The sequence below is a fragment of the Lagenorhynchus albirostris genome, chromosome 12 (genome assembly GCF_949774975.1).
Source record: "Lagenorhynchus albirostris chromosome 12, mLagAlb1.1, whole genome shotgun sequence".
In the NCBI taxonomy this organism is placed as follows: Eukaryota; Metazoa; Chordata; class Mammalia; order Artiodactyla; family Delphinidae; genus Lagenorhynchus; species Lagenorhynchus albirostris.
Genome location: NC_083106.1, coordinates 7,110,862 through 7,129,646, shown reverse-complemented (window position 1 = coordinate 7,129,646; position 18,785 = coordinate 7,110,862). Strand labels below are relative to the sequence as shown.

The 18,785-nt window shown below is 51.8% G+C and overlaps 1 protein-coding gene across 5 annotated transcripts in view; it reads right to left on the bottom strand.

The window, feature by feature from the left end:
* LOC132530597 (E3 ubiquitin-protein ligase parkin) overlaps positions 1-18,785 on the bottom strand; it is a 1,420,256-nt gene that overhangs the window by 11,638 nt on the left and 1,389,833 nt on the right. For all 5 annotated transcript variants that reach the window (XR_009543830.1, XR_009543829.1, XM_060167843.1 and 2 more), the window contains exon 13: positions 12,784-12,953. Coding sequence is in view for 3 of the 5 variants with exons in the window: in XM_060167843.1 (XP_060023826.1) it covers positions 12,784-12,953 (170 nt within the window). In the remaining 2 variants the exon portion in view is untranslated. The remainder of the gene's footprint in view (positions 1-12,783; positions 12,954-18,785) is intronic.

Genomic DNA, 18,785 nt, shown 5'->3' with positions numbered 1-18,785 from the left:
GTGTGCCCGGCACAGGCTACACTTTCGACGCATCACCACTCCCCCACTGGAGCCATCTAAAGGCCACGCGCTGAGTCCACGGGTGGGTTTCAGGCTGTGGGAGGCCTCCTGGCCCTCTCCTCAGCCGCCCCTCTTGTCAGCTGGGATGTTTTCATGGTCCCTGCTCCCTGCCCTTCAGTCACCTCCCTGATCAAAGCCTTGAGGATGAAAACAAAACAAAAAATCTTCACCAAAGAACTAAACTTACTTTCTCAGCAGGTTAGGATTATTTTAAAAACTACCTACTCCTGAGCTCTTTCCAAAATTAATCTGTGGCCATTTGAAGGAGCTATGAATGGTGATCTATTGTATAGCCAAGAGAAGGATCCTATACTCCAGAGTAGCAGCTGTTGGGTCTGGAAGGTGAATGGTCCAATGCAGTCAGTCACGGCTGTCTGCTGGGGAAAAGTCCTCTCAGGGGTGCTTCCTATTAATGGATCCATCCCACAAGACCCAAGTGGGTCTTAGTGGTTGGCCCCTGATGACCTGCTGCTAAAAGGAAATGGCGACTTTGACACTGATGTGGGATGTACACGTAAACCAAAAGACGTGACCCCAACAGTCTGTGTGTCATCCCTGTCATACTGTGTCACAGCACTGAAAACCATCTAAATGTCCCATAGTGGAAGAGTTCTGTGAACTACCACAACATTGCAAATTAACTATACTTCAATTTTTAAAAATTAAATTAAAAAAAGAGTTCTATGAATTATGTCATATACGATATCATACAAACGTAGCCGGCGGGCCGAATCTGCTCTGCCACCTGTTTTTATAAATAAAGTTTTACTGGGACACAGCCGCTCTCTTTTACATACATGTTGCCTACTGCTAGTAGGCTGCTAGTAGCATGGCTGCTTCCATGCTCCAGCAGTTGAGTTGAAAAGTCGTGACAGAGGCTATATGGTCCATGAAGCCTAAAATATTCACTATTTGCACAATTACACACAAACTTTGTCAACCCCTTGATTTACAGCCACTAAAATTTGTTTTCTATGAATATTTAATGGCTGGGGAAATGCTTTATGTTAAGACTAAATTTTTTTTTTAATCTGTAATCAAAGCTGAGTTTATAGTATGACTAACTATATGGAAAATGGTAAAACGGCGAAAAATAACAGTAGCTATAGCTGGATGGTGAGATTAGAAGTGCTTCTTTAATTTTGTTAGATTTTCCTGTTGTTGTTTTTTTTTTCCTACTAAATATATAAAATACCTGAATGGGGTATCTTAAGTGGAACCTTGAAAACAGGTAAGACTTCAATAACAAACAGGCTAACACTCTAACACGCTGAACTTTTCAGAAAACTATTTTGCTGGTGCCCCTCTAACAATGCCCTTTTTAAGAAGTGGTTGACATCAGCACATTTTCAACCATTTGCTTCTGGAACATGAGTCCCTGGATCAAAAACAGCCTATCTGTTTTTAATGAGGAAAAGGAACAGAGGAGCCATTTCTGTTTTTATGTTGAATTAATCCATCTTTCAACCTTCAAATTCTGGATGTTATGATTAGGCCTAGGCCTTGTTGTTGATTATGTTTACATGGTGAGCCTCAACTTTCCTGTCTGTATTCTTATGAGCAAAGTAATACTTAGCTGAAAGTGTTGCTGTAAAGATCTAGGAACACATGGAAACATATACCAAAGCTCCTAGCTGAGAACAGGACACACAGGTGTTCAGTAATGTGTAGCTATTATTATTACCACAAAGTAGCCACAGCAGCTGAATGTCCCTTTTAATTCAACCCATTTCCTAAGCCAGCTTTAGAATGTAGTAATAACAATAGTTACACGTAGTAAAGCACTCCGTGATAGGCACTGGGCTGGGAGATTTACAGGAGTTAACTCATTTATGACCAAAAACTAGAAACATACTATTCAAATATGCATACAGTCCTCCAGGAAACTTAATATGCCAACAATGCCATGACTCCCCCAGGTCAACAATGCCATGACTCCCCCAGGTCCCTGTGTGTGGATGGTAGTGCCTTTAAGAGAGAACGTACAAGAAAATATACCAGTTTCACTGATCCTAGATTAATTTTGAAGGTAGATCTGAGAGGATTTACTGATGAGTTAGATTTATCAATAGAGCCATCTAGGCACAAGCATATCTAAAAAACAAAAAATGTTCCCAGGCAGCACAGAGCAATCCACACCTACAGGGGCCGAAATGTACCCCTGGCCACTTTCTAGCTGCTGTAGGGAGTCATTGTCATCCTATCACATCCTATGGTGAAAAGTTTATGAAACTTTCTAGCCTGTGTGTGTGTGTGAGAGAGAGAGAGAGAGAGAGATTGAGAATTGTCTTACCACAGCTGCCCAAGCAATCTAATTAAGCAGCCCACAACCATTTTCAGGACCAGCCAGTTGCTCAGGGAAGCAGCCACCCCCAGGAATCCCAAATTCAGCACCTCCAGCCAACTGGTCGACCCCTGGGCAGAGACCACAAGGTGCTACAAAAGCCTGTTCTAAGGATGCAGTAAGATCTGGTGCATTCCAACCTGAGATTAGCTGGCTTTCGCCTCACCTCTCTCCGCTCTACAGCCTCTGTGGTTAAAAAATGAGCAGAGGGGCTTCCCTGGTGGCGCAGTGGTTGGGAGTCCGCCTACCGATGCAGGGGACGCGGGTTCGTGCCCCGGTCCGGGAAGATCCCACATGCCGCGGAGCGGCTGGGCCCGTGAGCCATGGCCGCTGAGCCTGCGCGTCCGGAGCCTGTGCTCCGCAACGGGAGAGGCCACAACAGTGAGAGGCCCACGTACCGCAAAAAAAAAAAAAAAAAAAAAAGGCGCAGAGTCAGAACTTCCTAGTTAAGGTTTTTCTCCAACACGGCCACATGCCAACTGATAAGATGAAAATGTTAAGTGTTGATGCTGGGTTTGTAGGATAGCTGGGAACAGTAGGGCATCCTCTGCAGTCACCTTTCCACAATGTCCCCTCCTCCTCCAACCACTCTGCAGGGACCAGCAGAGAACACGAGTAGGGACTGAGACTAGTCAGCAAGATGGTACCTGGTCAAGGGGTTGTTTGCATAAATATCTCTTCCTGGCTTCCCTCCTGAAGGTCCACCATCATGGTTACCAGTTGGGTTCACCCAAGGTCACTTATTTCCACTAAATATATAAAATACCCGAATGGGGTATCTTAAGTGGAACTTTGAAAACAGGTGAGACTTCAATAATAAACAGGCTACGGCACCCACACTTTAACACTCTGAACTTTTTCTTGACTGTGAGCTAAAAACACAGTCGCAAATGTTTAAGATTAGTGGAGACCAGCCAAGCTGTGTAGGCCCATCACCATAGAGGACCAGCAAGTCAACCAACAGCTCAGCCACCATCATGACGTGTGATATGTGAACCTGAACCTCAAAGCCACTCTGGTCGTGCAGCAGGTATTTGCCAAAAACCTCCTTGGTGCTGGGAACACAAAGATGGCTAGGACTGTCCACGGCCTTCAGGTGTCCAAAGTATAGTGGGAAGAGAGAAACAGAAATCTAGCAATTGGGCTTCGCTGGTGGCGCAGGGGTTAAGAATCTGCCTGCCAATGCAGGGGTCACGGGTTCGATCCCCGGTCCGGGAAGATCTCACATGCTGTGGAGCAACTAAGCCCGCGCACCACAACTACTGAGCCTGCACTCTAGAGCCCGCGAGCCACAATTACTGAGCCCGCGTGCCACAACTACTGAAGCCCATGCACCTAGAACCCACGCTCCCCAACAAGAGAGGCCACTGCAATGAGAAGCCCGCACACCGCAACAAAGAGTAGCTCCCGCTCTCCACAACTAGGGAGAAGCCCACGCACAGCAACGAAGACCCAACGCAGCCAAAAATAAATAAATAAATAAATTTGTAAAAAGAAAAAGAAATCTGGCAATTTCAGTGTTACTTCTGCCACTAAATTCTGCAGATAAGTTATTGGACAGATATGGTTCCCAGCAAAAGAAATGGATGCAGGAAAAGATGAGATTAGAATATGTCTCTGAGATATAAGTCCCTGGCCATAAGTAAAACACAGAGGAAAAGACTGGACTCAAAATAATAAACCAGAGGGGGGTGTGTGTGTGTGAGAGAGAGAGAGAGAAAGAGGAAAGGTGAGAGACTCAACCTGTGCCAACTAGGGTACCGCATGTGACCTAACTCACGTACACTGAATTTCTTTCTCTTGCTTTCTCCCTTCTCTATGCTAAGGAGGAAAATGCTGGGGACCTTATACCACCAGAAAAATCTCAAGAGAGTCCCAAAGAAAAATGAACACTGTCCCACAATGAGTCACAGCCACAGGGGAAAGGCAGAAAACAAACACGGAGCAAAAGCAGTGTGAGAATTCATCTGCTGGAAACAGACCATCAAACATGTCAAAGTCCAGCAAAATGCTTGCAGCTCTTTGGATCTCGATAACGTCTCCCCCGGACCCCAGCTTACGGGCTTCCAAGCCCCAAACTGCTCTTGGTTTGACCAGAGTGCAGACGTGGAGTGAAAAAGAAGGGCATCTGGGGACAAACGAGGCAGCTCTTAGGTTCAGAGTAAGTCACAGCTGACTGTGGTCTGTGGGATCAGGGCTCCGGAGGAATTCCTGGCAGGATGCTCTGCCCCGCTTCCTGGGCACGGATCTTGTGGTGCTGCCTGGCCTCTGATCTGAAAGACCAGCCTGAGTCCATCCTGGGGGGACCTGGGCCGGGGCAGACAGGGAGACAGAGCCTTCCAGGGAGGGGGCAGAAGATCATGGAGTCGCTTCCCTGTGCTCAGTACCTCTAGCCGGGGGTGTTTGAGGAACAGTCAACGGAAGCTCAGGAACACGGGGGCACGGGGCCCCCTGGGCAGGTGGCAGACGGGTGCAACAGAGGCAGCAGCGGACGGGGCGACGGGTGCACAGTCGGCTCCCAGAGCAAACGTCACAGGCCTTTGCCAAGTTGCAGGAAGAGGAGGGAGGACGCCCAGCGGCACCACTGCTGTAAGCCAGCCTGGATTTACCGCCGGTCGGTGTGATCCGACTTCGGCTTGTTAAAGGCAAGCCAGAGGATCTTGTGCAATAAAAAAGAAGACTTGGCGCATCTAACTCGGGGCTACGCTCTTAAAAATAAAGTGCACGCTACCACTTCCAGGAATACACTTGGTTATGAGCTCAAGATGCATCTGTACTTCCAGAGACTCCTTTCCGTGGCCAACGCTTCTCCCAGCTCCCGGGATTGTAAGGGCTTTCACGTCATCTCCATTCTCTCAGGATTCTTACCTGTGTCACATGCCAGAGCCTGCCTGGCCCAACTGGTGAACACACAGAGGCAAACGGCGGCCCCCCTGCTTCCTCCCCGAGCTGGCGGCGCCTGGCAGCAGCGCCGACAGAGCTGCGGATTAACCGTTAACCGATTAACTGGGGTGGGAGTGGGAGGTGTAGGAGTCCCCTGCAGACCCACCTGAGGATGCCGGAATCCAACTTAACGGGGCTGACGAAACCATGGCTGCAGGTGTAGCCACTGGTAAGGAAAACAACACTTCTCCACATCTAGAAACTTCTAATCTCTCTGTAGCCAAAGAGAGAGCCTGACAGGCACCTATGAAGAAGCCGGGATGAAGGTAAACAAATGCCACGATACCTCGCAGTTCGTAAAAGTGATGGGGGATTTCAGCCGCACGGGATCCAGTGGCAGAACCGCTGGTCAAATCGCATTTTGAGAACATTCCATCTCTCTTCCACCCTCTACACTTTATCCTACTTTTCATGAGAAAACACTGAATGAAGGGAAACGAATTAGGGTGGAAGGAGCTAACAGTTAGGGCACGCCTACTTTGTGCTAGGCGATTGATGAGGTATTTTACTTATATTCACGAAACCCTTAAACAGCACGGAATGGGAACGGTTAACTGAGGCTCAGAAAAGTCAGATAACCTCCCCACGGTCCCAGAGCTGGTAAACGCAGGAGCCAGGGTACAAGTCACACGTGTGGGTCTCAAAACCACTTGGGAGTTTTGCCTACACATCTGTCTCTCCCCTGCTATCCTCAGAGGGAAACAGAAAGATCTGTTCTGGAGACCTGAGCACACATTCATCTTTCAGGGCATCCACTTTATTGGGTAGTTTTACACGTTTGAAAATAAAACACAGGAAACCTACAATTTGGGAGAACGTGATCATTGATGGGAGGTTTATAGGAAATAACATTCGTGCAGCCTTTGTAAACAAGTCTGCATCGACATTCTTTTCAGGAATCTGTAGTTAGAAAACTGGTCCTTGTATAATCAAACTTTAAGAAATGCTGGTTTTTAGATATGTGTGACCTCGCACAGAAAGAACCCCATTGCCTGTTCATAACCAGAAGCAGCCTGGCGAAATCAAACCGAACATTGACAGGTTTGGGTTCAGTTCTTGATTTTCTTGGGTTTCATGACACCTTCTTTCTGATTCGGGTTAGTAAGTCCAAAAGCACCCCACGGTGACCCTGAGGTGGCAGCCAGCGAACGAGGCAGTGGGAGGGCTGAAATGTACGCTTGACAGACGGAGAAGGACTGGTCAGCAGAGCCCAGGACCACGGCAGCTGGCCACATCCTCGCTGGGTGGCCACATCACTCATGATCTCCCTCCAGGCACCCCTGTCCCTCGCCTCATAATTCTCCCTTTACCTACACCTCTCTCTCATCCCCTCCTAAAACCACCCCCGTTCTTCAAGGCCTCAGCCCTGTGTCAACGCCTTCTGGGAAATTTCTGCATCGCTGGGTGCAGCAGTCAGTGTGCTAACAGCACTGAAACATCATTCTCCAGTTGTTGAAATACTGAAGTCCTTCCCCACAGGCTGGTATAAACAGAGCTGCCCCAGACACCAAAACTCGCCCCCCCCGTATTCTGCCTTGACCACGGTGGCCCCAGCTCCTAGCCGGGACCTCTGGGCCCTCCCCAGCAGGCAAAGGACCCCCAGGAAGCTGCTGTATGGCTGACTGGTCTGTGGACACGCACAGGGGGCCCCCATGGACGCGTGCCCCACCTCCCATTATTGTTCAAGCCCTGTGTTGTGTGACCGGCTTATATGCCCCTTCGTTGCCTCTCTCTATATGTTAGAAAGTCACTGAGAGCAACGGCTGGACCTTTCAGTCTGTCCTTGTATCTCCACAGCACCCAGAGCGGTGTCTTCCACAGAAGATACACCCAACACGCTTGCTGGGTAAGTATTTTGAAGATGCATCAGCCGCCCTCGTCATCAACTGAGGCCTCGTGCCCAGAAGGCACTAGGGAGTTCGTGAGCGCCCCCTGCTTAGGAATAAGAATTCCATTCTCCTCTGCACCTCGATGTACGCAGACATGCGACAGGAATTCGATCTAGTTTCAGGCAGAGCTGTGATGGATCCCCTAAATAATTGTCAACTAAATGGGAACGTGAGGTGTGAGGCTAAACGTCATGCTGTGGGTGGCAGGCAGCCTCCACGCTGGCCCCAGCGGTCCTCTCCTCTTGGTACCTCCCTGCTTCCTGGAGTACGGGGTGGGCTCCTCAACTCATCTCCAACAAATGGAATACAGCAGAAGTTTCAGGTGCAACAAGGCCGTGGCTTCTGCTTCAGGTGCTTTTTTCTCCCACTCACTCTTGCATCGCTCCCCGTGGGGATCAGCTGACACCCGAGCAGAGGCCCAGGCGCGAGAGTCAGGCTGGCAACAGACAGGGGTGAGCCTGGAGGCAGATGACTGCGCGGCCAGCCTTCAGATGAGACCATCCAGCCTCCGAGGGACCCCTGCCAGGAGCCCCGCGGAGCTGAGCTTTGATCTCAGACCACACAACCGGTGATAACTCGAGTTTGTTTTGAGCCACTACGTTTGGGGCTTGTCACCTGCCGTAGATAACTAACACATAGGGCTTCTTTAAAGACCCGAACAGAACATCCCAGTTGGCCTCCGGGGTAACTGCCAGGCCACACGTACCCAGCAGATAAAAATGGACAAGAACAGCTGCTGTTACGGAGCGCTTACCAGGCCCTGACACTGCTCAAAGACCCAACAAACGTGATCTCAGGTAACCTTTTGGGGCCACTGTGAAGGAGGACATGCGTGTTTTACTGGGGCAGAGAGAAAAGTAAACAGACTCGAAGCTTCGGAAGCCGTGACCCTTTGCATCGCACGCCTTGGCCTGTCCACTGGTCACACTCACCCCAAGGAGGAATGAGTCAGTGAACCCCTTAAAGACCATAACCAGAGCCTTTGGTGCCCGGCCCATGCCAGGCAAGGCCAGCTCCGAGGGGACCAGAGCCTGGGGGACAGGCCACCAGAATGACCACACAGGGTAAAAGCTTATAAAAGACTAAAAACCCTCCCCCTTTTTTCTTTTTAAAAGGATCCCATCACTTTCTCAGCAAATCCAATTTCACATTTAATAACCCTCCTCTCAAGGATTTCTGCAAATTTCACTTGCTTCAATTTCAACTCACTTCCTCTTGGGTTGTTACATGTTAAGATGAAAAATGCCCCGTCAGGAACCTTTATAACTCTTCTTCTCTAAAAACCAAACTCCTCAGACTCCAGAAGGATCTCAACATGTGTTACTTAAAAAAAAGAGATGGGGGCTTCCCTGGTGGCGCAGTGGTTGAGAATCTGCCTGCCGATGCGGGGGACACAGGTTTGAGCCCTGGTCCGGGAGGATCCCACATGCTACGGAGCAACTAAGCCTGTGCGCCACAACTACTGAGCCTGCACTCTAGAGCCCACGACCCACAACTACTGAGCCCGCGTGCCACAACTACTGAAGCCCGTGCACCTAGAGCTCGTGGTCCACAACAAGAGAAGCCACCGCAATGAGAAGCCCGCGCACCGCAACGAAGAGTAGCCCAAACACCACAACTAGAGAAAGCCCGCACCCAGCAACGAAGACCCAACGCAGCCAAAAATAATAAATAAATAAATAACAAAAGAGGTGAATCAGGTGAGTTTTTTTGAAGGTCAATTAAGACAAAAGTTCTGCTAAACAATTCATATAACAAGATGCTCCTTGGTTCCTTTCAAGGGTAGTAGGAATGTATGGGCTGCTTTAGGAAGGGGTCAGGCAGCTCCCCTGGCCTCAGGCCCTCCAGGTAAACCTCAGGTGCTCCAGGAGACACACGTGGGGGGTAAATCATGCCCTGCCACGTAGGGAGAACATCCCCCCGTGAGAACACAGTCTGGAGCTTCCACCTGAGCTGGCTCAACCCCGCAAGGTCACGACGCCCTCTCCCTTCCCTCCCAGTGCCTCTGCCAGCTCACGGCTGCATCAGACCGTGCACAGACGGCCACGGCCCCAGCACCGGCTGCTTCCCCAGTGCTGGGGGGTAGGGAGCTCAGTGCTCACCTGCTGCCCGCTCCCCACTGTCCCTCCACTGCTGGAGGGAACTTGGGGGCCAGGCCATCTGGCGGCGCCCTGAGCAGGGCTACCCAGGCTCCAGTGAGAAGGGGAGCGGTGTTGTCCTAAGGTGGTGAGACCTGCCCACCCCCCCGCTGGGTGGAGTTCCTAAAACTCCAGACCAAGAGGCAAGGCTCGTGCCCTTGCACACGACATCAGTTGTTTGGTTTTCAAGAGGAAGAAATGAAATCCAGTAGCTACGGTACGCATCGAGGCAGTCACGGCTGGAGACGAGCAGTCCCTGTGCCGTGGGCGGGTGGCCATTCTGCTTAAGAACGTTCACGCCTCTGCACCCTTGTGTGCCGAGGTGTAAAGTGATCGGCGTTTCAGAGCCTCTGCCTGTAAATGCTAAAAGGCGCTGACACTCTTCAGTCCACGAAAGCCTGCCCTGCTCAGCCCTGGGTCTCCTGTCCGGTCCAAGGTCCCCCCTCCCTGTTTGTGCCCCTGCTTCCTTGGTCCCGTCGCTCCATCCCTGACCCCATGGTGGTACTGAGGGTTTTCTTTCCTCAGAACGAGCCCCGCACAGACCGGGGGTGGGGGGGGTACTGTGGCAGGACTGGAAACTTGGTCCCTCCAGCCATCACCCTGGTCATTCTCTGACACAAGGCACTCCCCCAGCCTTTCCTCTCAACACCCTCCAGGAGGAAAGAGCAGCAACTGGGAAATCAGAGTTACTAGTTCCTACCCTGGGGCAAATTCTTCACCCAAACGAGGCTCTGCCTGTTTATCTATAAAAAGTAAACAACAACCATACCATAGAGATTGAAAATAGCACAAATAAGGCGAAAGACGCGCGTAGAAGAAGCCCGTGGTCACAAAGCCACCAGGGGGACCATGGCCACTGGAAAGTGCCTCTAAGTCCAACACACTTTCTGTTGCCCCAAATTACGCGTTTCACATCCTGAGCATGAACACACCCAAGCTGCCTGCGAAGCCCAGAAAACCAGCAGCTGCCCCCGAAGTGCGCGTGAAGAACCAGCGCTCCAGGAAGGCTAGCTTAGGCGGCATTAGCACTAGTTCCGGTCAGGAGGCAAAGACACCCCGTACGCTTTCTCCCGTAAGGGAAGAAGGATCCGGTCGTCGATCATCTGTATCCACGATGGGGTTCGGATTATGACATTTTTCTCTCCTCTCAGCGACAATAAAGCCACAGGGGTTTCCCTGGTGGTGCAGTGGTTGAGAGTCCGCCTGCCGATGCAGGGGACACGGGTTCGTGCCCCGGTCCGGGAAGATCCCACATGCCGCAGAGCGGCTGGGCCCATGAGCCATGGCCTCTGAGCCTGCGCGTGCGGAGCCTGTGCTCCGCAATGGGAGAGGCCGCAGCGGTGAGAGGCCCGCGTACCGCAAAAAAATTAAAAAAAAAAATAAAGCCACAGAACTGTAGCTAAGATCTCTGTCCGAGGCCTCTACGACAGAGAAAGGTAGATAATAGAATTTCTGGTTTTGTTCCTGAAAATATGTTTGAACACACACACACACACACACACACACGCACGCACGCACACGCACGCACACACACACACGCACACGCGCGCGCACACACACGCACACGCACGCGCACACACGCACACACGCACGCGCACACACGCGCACACACGCACACGCACACACACACGCACGCACACACGCACGCACACACGCACACACACGCACGCACACGCACACACACGCACACACGCACACACACGTGCCTGCACAGACATCACGTCAGTACTGGAAGAACAAATAGGAAAGCAAAGGAGAAACTGTTGGGAGGGCGGCCTGTCCATTCCTAGAAATCCTTTCAGTGCACTCACCCCCAGGCATTCCAGTTTTCTAGAAGTCTTAAGGTAGCAACAGTGACTTAACACACTGTTTCCATCTCTTGAAAAACTGCTAACGATCTTAGTTGCCTTTTGATAGTTTAACTGTACAACGACCATCATTTGGCCTAAAGACATTATTGGAACCTGTTTCTAAGCATATTTCCTTCTCTCACCTTTGGCTCCAAATTTTTAAAAAATGTTTAGGACTTCCTTGGTGGCGCAGTGGTTGAGAATCCACCTGCCAGTGCAGGGGACACGGGTTCGAGGATTCCCTGGTCTGGGAGGATCCCACATGCCACGAGCAACTGGGCCTGTGCGCCACAGCTACTGAGCCTGCGCTCTAGAGCCTGTGAGCCACGACTACTGAGCCCATGAGCCACAACTGCAGAAGCCCGCACGCCTGGAGCCCAATGCTCCGCAACAAGAGAAGCCACCGCAATGAGAAGCCCGCGGACCGCAATGAAGAGTAGCCCCCGCTCGCCACGACTAGAGAAAGCCCGCGCGCAGCAACGAAGACCCAATGCAGCCAAAATAAATAAATGAATAAATAAATTAAAAAAAAAAGTTTAAAAAAGCAAATACAAAATGTGTCCCAAGGCTATTTAGTCTCTTAGCCAACGCTCTTCCCAACAGGCAGAGGCCAGCAGGACCCAAAGTTCCGTTTCCAACTCTGGGACTCCCAGGCACGTCCGGGACTGGACACACTGAGACCATCCCCAGGGAATCTGACCCAGGACTCTTGTCACATCTACTCTGCCTGGTCTTCAAACTCCTGCCTTCTACACACTATGATTCTGTCTACATGGGCCACCAAAAGCAAGTGCGACGTGCGCGGGCCCCGCCTGTCTGCGGGGGACTGTTCCCAGGGGCAACACAGGATCTCCAGGTTCCAGTGCGAGTGGTCTCCAACTTTCCCAGCCCCGGGCTGGTCCACGCCGTGATTCCTGTCGGGATACCTGAGCCCAAGGACTCTGGTACTTGCTCCGGGCTCAACCAGCACAGCTCAATGTGTTAACCATGACAAAAGTCAACTGGGGAGTCCCAGTCCCAAAGGTATGCAAGAAGTCAAACTAGTTGGAGAAAGACAGGATTTTGTATTTATTCTGAATTCTGCAGGTCAAACGCTGTCGCCTAGGCACTCAGCTTTCTCACATCCACGAGGATGAACATTCAGAGGTGAATTCTGCCCGTCAGCCAGGGAGGGAGCAGAGCACAGAGATTAAGAATACGAAGCTGGACAAGTTCAAATGCAAACCTGCGTAACAGCTGTGTGACCACTGGCAGGGTATTTAACCGCAGCTTTTCAAAAAGGACAGGTGTCAGTTCCTGACTCCCAAATGTTTCTGTAAGGATTAAATACATTAATCGCACGTCAAATGCCCAGTGCATCATAACTGCTGAATAAACACGACCCTTACTCATAAGCAGATGTTCACTTGATTCTGAGCAAGGAGGAAAAGCAGTGGGTTAAGAACATTTCAACAAGTCTGTTGATGCTGCTGCAAACTCTGAACGACCGAGAGCGAAAAGACAAGTTACAGGGTTGAAGGAGAGAGACGTGTGAGATGGGAAATGCACGTCCGACTTACCCCTAAGACCCCGAAGCGCTCGGCCAGGCTCCAACCGCAGAGAAAGTCGATCTCAAACTTGTGGTTCAGAACAACGATGGCGTTTTCCTTCCCGTACTTGGGGTAGGCCCGGGGGTCCGTGTGGATGATGCACTCCGTGCCCGACCACCATTCCAGCAGCATCACCAGCTCTGGAACAAACCACCACAACAGACGGACCTTTATTTCACGCACCCTCTATGACTAGGGGTCTGGTCTGCTGGGCCAGGTGGCAGCCAGGCTCTGCCGCCCTGGCTGGAACGGAAAGCAACTCTGAGGGGTCAGGTTCTGGGTCATTTCAGCCCAGACCCCAGTTCTTGAAGGGGTTTCGAAGCAGAAGGAAAAAAAGATCGAGAAAACTCCACGAGTCTCCAGGGGAGGAGAGGAAGCTTCGAGAAGGCAAATGACTTGCATTCCCTGATGAAGTACCTTGGGAAAAAATAAATCAGAAAGTCTGAATCCATCAAGAATCCACGCCCTTGTGTTTTCAGAGCCCTGAAAGGCAGTATGAGGTGATGTACAGAATTCTTAACGTCCTTGGAAATGACTAATTGGGATACTTATAAACTCCATCAAAGAACTAAATGCCCAATTTTTCTCTCCCATTTACGACACTGGAGTGCACGAGGAATAATGCAGCACTGCGATGAAACACCAGCACCTGAAGGGCAAGGATAAATTAGGTCCGTTACCTTGCGGGCCTCAACGCAACTATTAAAACACTCCTGTAGGAGCTTGTGAAATAGGAAAGTCCTTTTTTGGGCAACAATGACCAACTTGCCTTTATGCTTCAGTGATACCTCTAACCTAGGTCACCAATACCCAACCCACTGGCCTTAGGACAAACCTTTATGGTAGAAGTTGTCCAGAAAACCAGCCGATACTTGGTGATCAGATCTACAGCTATAGAGCGACTTTGAAAGGGAATTTTAGAGCTAAGCCTGTTCAGCACATGGGTGGGTAGGGGGGTGAGCCCTCTGCGAAGGACACACCCCTTTGTATCACCACTTCGAGGGGTGCATGTTAGGCAGAGGACTCACTCATCACCCGCCCCTACACACACGCACACAGCCCAGCAGGTGTGGTCTCGACTCCAGCCAAGTCTCACGTGTGAAAGGCTTGGGCGGCTGCCCTTGGAAACCTCTCTCCTTGAGGCTGCAGACTGTGCTTAGGGACTGGAGCCAGAACTCTCTAGAAGGCACTACAGTCTAGTTTCTAAACGCGAGTGCTGTGGGGCTTTGGACAGATGGACCGCATGGCACTGCAGCCTCCTCCTCTTTGGAGGGGCGGCCTCACTGGCTTTTGTGAGAAGCAACGGGCATGACACGCAACAGGCACTCTGTGCAAAGTACACGCCAAGCTCCCAACAAACCCAGGCTTCAGCATCTACCAGTGTCATCAGAACCGAACCAGAACACACCCCTTACTTGACACTGAAGAGTCTGCCTATTCCTAGCCCACGGGCAGCTGTCCCACGGGCAGCGACACTGGTGGGACCTAGAGGTGGCCATCAGGGAGGGGAGGGGCGCAGGGCAGCCCGGCCGGCGGGACAGTTCCCACCGTGTAGAAAGATGCTTCTACTGCTGCACTGATTTGTTCCCAGAGATGGGTGGGCGGTACCCACCTATCCCATTACTGGCCACGGAGCCCAGAGAAGCCCTGAGCAGAGGCGCATGGAAGCAGCGAGATCAGGCTGAACTGTTGTTCCCCGTGACTCATCCTGCAAACACCTCCTGAATGCCTCGCTGTGCCCCGCTGCTCCCTGCCCAGGGCAGGCCGGGCCCCCCTTCCACTTTCCCCAGCGCCCTTCGTGGCACTTATCACAGCTTGTGTCACAGTGAGATGACACCCCGGCCCCTACTGACCACAGGCCCCGCCAGGCACGGATCACCTTGCTTGGTACACCCTGGCCCCAGCCATCACTCCAGCACACCTACGCTTCCAACGAACACTGTTTGGTGGCCTGATGTGTGCAAGCAGGATGGGAGGGGCTGGAGGTGCAGCAGCAAACCCACAGCTGCTCCCGGGCTCCCACCCTCCTGGAGCCTGCAGCCCAGAGGGAAGGCAGTCGCGCCCTCCAGAGGTGGTGTGGCCAGGAGAGCAGAGGCTCTTCACAGGATGGACGGCTGCTGAATATGCTCATGGACTTGGGGTCAGACCCAGTCAGGCTCCAGGCCTACAGCTGCCGCGCAACGGCTGTAAGACTTCTGGTCTGTTTCTCAATGTCCCCTAAATCTCCGCATCCTTGTCTGTGAATAAAGATAGGAAAAGCAGGGCTTCCCTGGTGGCGCAGTGGTTGAGAGTCCGCCTGCCGACGCAGGGGACGCGGGTTCGTGCCCCGGTCTGGGAAGATCCCACGTGCCGCGGAGCGGCTGGGCCCGTGAGCCATGGCCGCTGAGCTGCGCGTCCGGAGCCTGTGCTTTGCAATGGGAGAGGCCACAACAGTGAGAGGCCCGCGTACGGCCAAAAAAAAAAAAAAAAAGAAAAAAAAAAGAAAAAAGATAGGAAAAGCTTCTAGAGATGCTGTGGGTATTAAATCAGGTCATGTAGTCAAGGCACCTAGCATGACGCTGCACAGAGTAGGGGATCAGTAAGCTTCTTACTACTATACACACTAATTCTGTAGCAGTCCTGGCTCTGTGACCAGGGGAGGGGAGAGAGAGGGAGAGAGAGAGAGAGAGTTACAGTGACTTCAGCACCACAGTAAGCAGTTATGATTTACGATTTCACAATAAAGGCAATGAGAAGTCATTGGAACATTTTTAAAGAGGCCACAGCAGCACCTAATTTGCATTTTGAAACGGTCACTCTGGCTGAAGTGGGAACAGATGAGAAGGGAGGCCCGTCAGGGGGTGACTGCAGCAGCCCAGTGAGAGGTGATGGCAGCGGGACCAGGTGGTGACAGTGCAGAGAGGCCTGATTTCTCCCTCATCTCAACAGGCTGTTAGCTACACAACTGAACACCGAATCTCACTGGATAAAAGAGTTTTCTTTCCTTTTTTCCCCCTTTTTTTTTCACCAAGGTTTCTTTTTTTTTTTAATTCACAAGCAGTATTTACATTTATAGTCACAATGTAAAACAGTTCAATTAATCCAGAAGTATTTGGAGGAAAACGTGTAATTCCCCTTGATGGCCCTGCGGCGTGCCCGGCAGAATCCTCTTTCTTGTTTGTTTCCAGTTAAGGGACCACAAGGGACACTCCTGGGAGGTCTGACGGGTTTTGCAGGTCACACGCATCGCGGCTGACCTGCTGATTCACCTCCTCGGTATGAAGCAGAAGCTAGACCTGCAGCAGCTCCAGCCCCTCCAGCCCCTCTGAGTCCTGGGCCTGGCTGTGTCTGCTCCTGGGAGGGCCCGGCTGCTGCAGGACCCCAGGCCACCCAGGCCACCCAGGCCACCCAGGCCACCACGCCACCCAGGCCACCCAGGCCACCCACGCCACCCACGCCACCCAGGCCACCCACGCCACCACGCCACCCAGGCCACCCACGCCACCCAGGCCACCCAGGCCGCCCAGGCCAGGTGCAGCAGGAACCCACAGAGGCTTCGGTGTGTCCTCACGGGGCTGCGGATACTGCTTTTGGGGGTCCTGACCTCTTAATCATCCATCCATTTACATCCATCACCCCTTCGTGACGACTCTCCCTGGGACTTCAAGCTCCAGCAGGAACTGCAGAGATGAGAGCCCTCCCGGGCCAGCCAAAACGGCCCCACACACGACGAAGGGCCGCTCCCTTTACAGGTGTGTGCGTCTGCCAGCAGCTCTGCTCCCCTGGGTGAACTCTGCGAGGCACGTCCTCTGCCCGTGCCCCACCCTCCCCCAATCCCAGCTCCCTTCTCCAGGGTTAGCCATTAGGAATGGCTTGGAGAGTGGCTTTCTCGTCCTGTTCGTCGGAGTTCACACACACACACACACACACACACACACACACACACACGTTTTCCCCCCATGAATGGGTTCATACTTCATCGATATTTGAAAACATATACATGTAGCTGTTTTCTCCACATGGTGTATTTTGGGCTCTCTCCATGTTAACACAGATACACAGAAGTATCAGCGAACAGTTACCGGGCCCTGGCCGTGGGCCACAGCCTCGGCCACACGGTATTGCAGTAAATCCTCACATTAACCTGTGAGAGGCACGATGATTGTCCCCATTTTAAAGATGAAGAAATAGAGGCGCAGGGATCTCTCTCACTCTACGAAACTGCCATTTTCTAGGTCAAAAATAGTCAGAATGGCAATGTCATGAGGGGTGACTAGCTGCGTGGCAGGTCCTGCTACAGTTATAGTATGATTTATTTAGCCATTCTGCCATCGATTAGCACTTCTTCCCCTTGTTTTTTATTGTTACAAATACTGTGGTAAACATCCTTGAAAATGCATGTTTAAAAAAAATTGTGAAAGTATTTCTCCAATATAGGTATACCAAAAAGTAGAATTATGGACTGAAGAGTATGCATACTTTAAAATTTTACATGTGTTTCTAAATTGCCTTCCAAAAGCTCTAAATGGAAATGTCAGTATTTGTTCAAAGCAGAAGCTAGAGCAGAGGCAGGGGATACGGGAGGGAAAGGGAGGGGCTGCTGCACACAGAAGTGAAATCCTAGCTCAAGAGGGAGGACCTCTGGGCCCCAGTCGCATCGCCTCATCACCGAAAGGAGCTCCTCCCTCGTCCCGCCCTGCCCTCCCCTCCCGAGGCCCTGGTAGGAGCCGACACCTCATATCATCACGGTCCTCCCGCCCACCGCGATCTCAACCTGTCCATTAATCCCTGGGCCTTGTAGGAGGGAGGGGACACCCTGCTCACCCCATTCTCACCAGAGGTGTGGGCAGAGCCAGCAGGGCCCCGATGGCTGTCAAACACTCGTTACAGACGAGATCTGCGGCCAAGGTTTCTTCCGTATAACGCAGCAGTTTTGAAGCCTCTTGTCCCGTTTAAAGATGTTCAGTTTGCTAGATTTTGCAGTCTTTATTTTTGCTACTCCCCGAGGGCAGGGTGGCCGGAGGCGCTGGCGGGAGCCCAGCGCAGGCGCAGGCGTCTTCCCGAAGCTCGGCCACCTCTGGACCCTGCGACCTGGGGCCATGCCTGGCTCTGGCCAGTTACTGACGCCTGTTTGGCAAACTCCACTTGGAGACAGGTGGGGCCGGCGAGGTAACGGCCAGGGAGGGCTGTGAAGCACAGGAAGTGACTGTAAAGTCCCAATCTGCTGCCTCTAATTTCAGGGGCTGATGGAAGGACCAAACCCAGGGGGCTGTAAGAGCACACGGTCTGAAGGACAGGTTTGTTTCTGTTTGATTTGCTATTGCGCTGTGCAGCTCGATTACAGATAGGAAAAAAGAAGTAGATGGACAAAAGGGAAAGGGGGGGAGAGGGGAGAGGCACCTGGTTCATATTTGTAAAGAAGGAGGAAATGTTAACAACTAACATTCGCTGAGTCAGCTCACACATCACTGTCCCCATTTCACAGCTGACGGCATGGAAACACTGAGGCCAGGGAGCCGGTCGAGCTCCCACCGCTAGGAGGTGGGAGTGCTGGGCCCTAAACCCAGACAGGGGGATTCAGAGGGTCCACGAGGACACCAAAAGCCATGATTATATGGTGGAGGGGAGAGAAAGAGCATTTAGGGAGGGAAGAGATCAGAGGATGTTCAGAGTACAAGGGTCACACCCTTGACCTTGGGCAGCCCTTCTCTGGGAGAGGAAGATGCCCAAATCAAAGGCTGCTGTGAAGGTTAAATCTGCTAAAGTGATTAAAGCATGTAACGCTTGCCCGCCCTAGAACCAGTGCTTTTCTTCCCCTCAGTACCATGACCACCAAGGATAGACAGCAGTAACGACAGAAGAAATAGTGAAGGGACAGAGAGTACAGCCAGGAAAAAACGAGCAGCACAGGGGCGGGTGCCGACTTTTGGGCGGCCCTGCTGTCACCCCCAGATGTCCCTGTCCTCAGCTCTGACGTCCCTCCTTTCACTGCA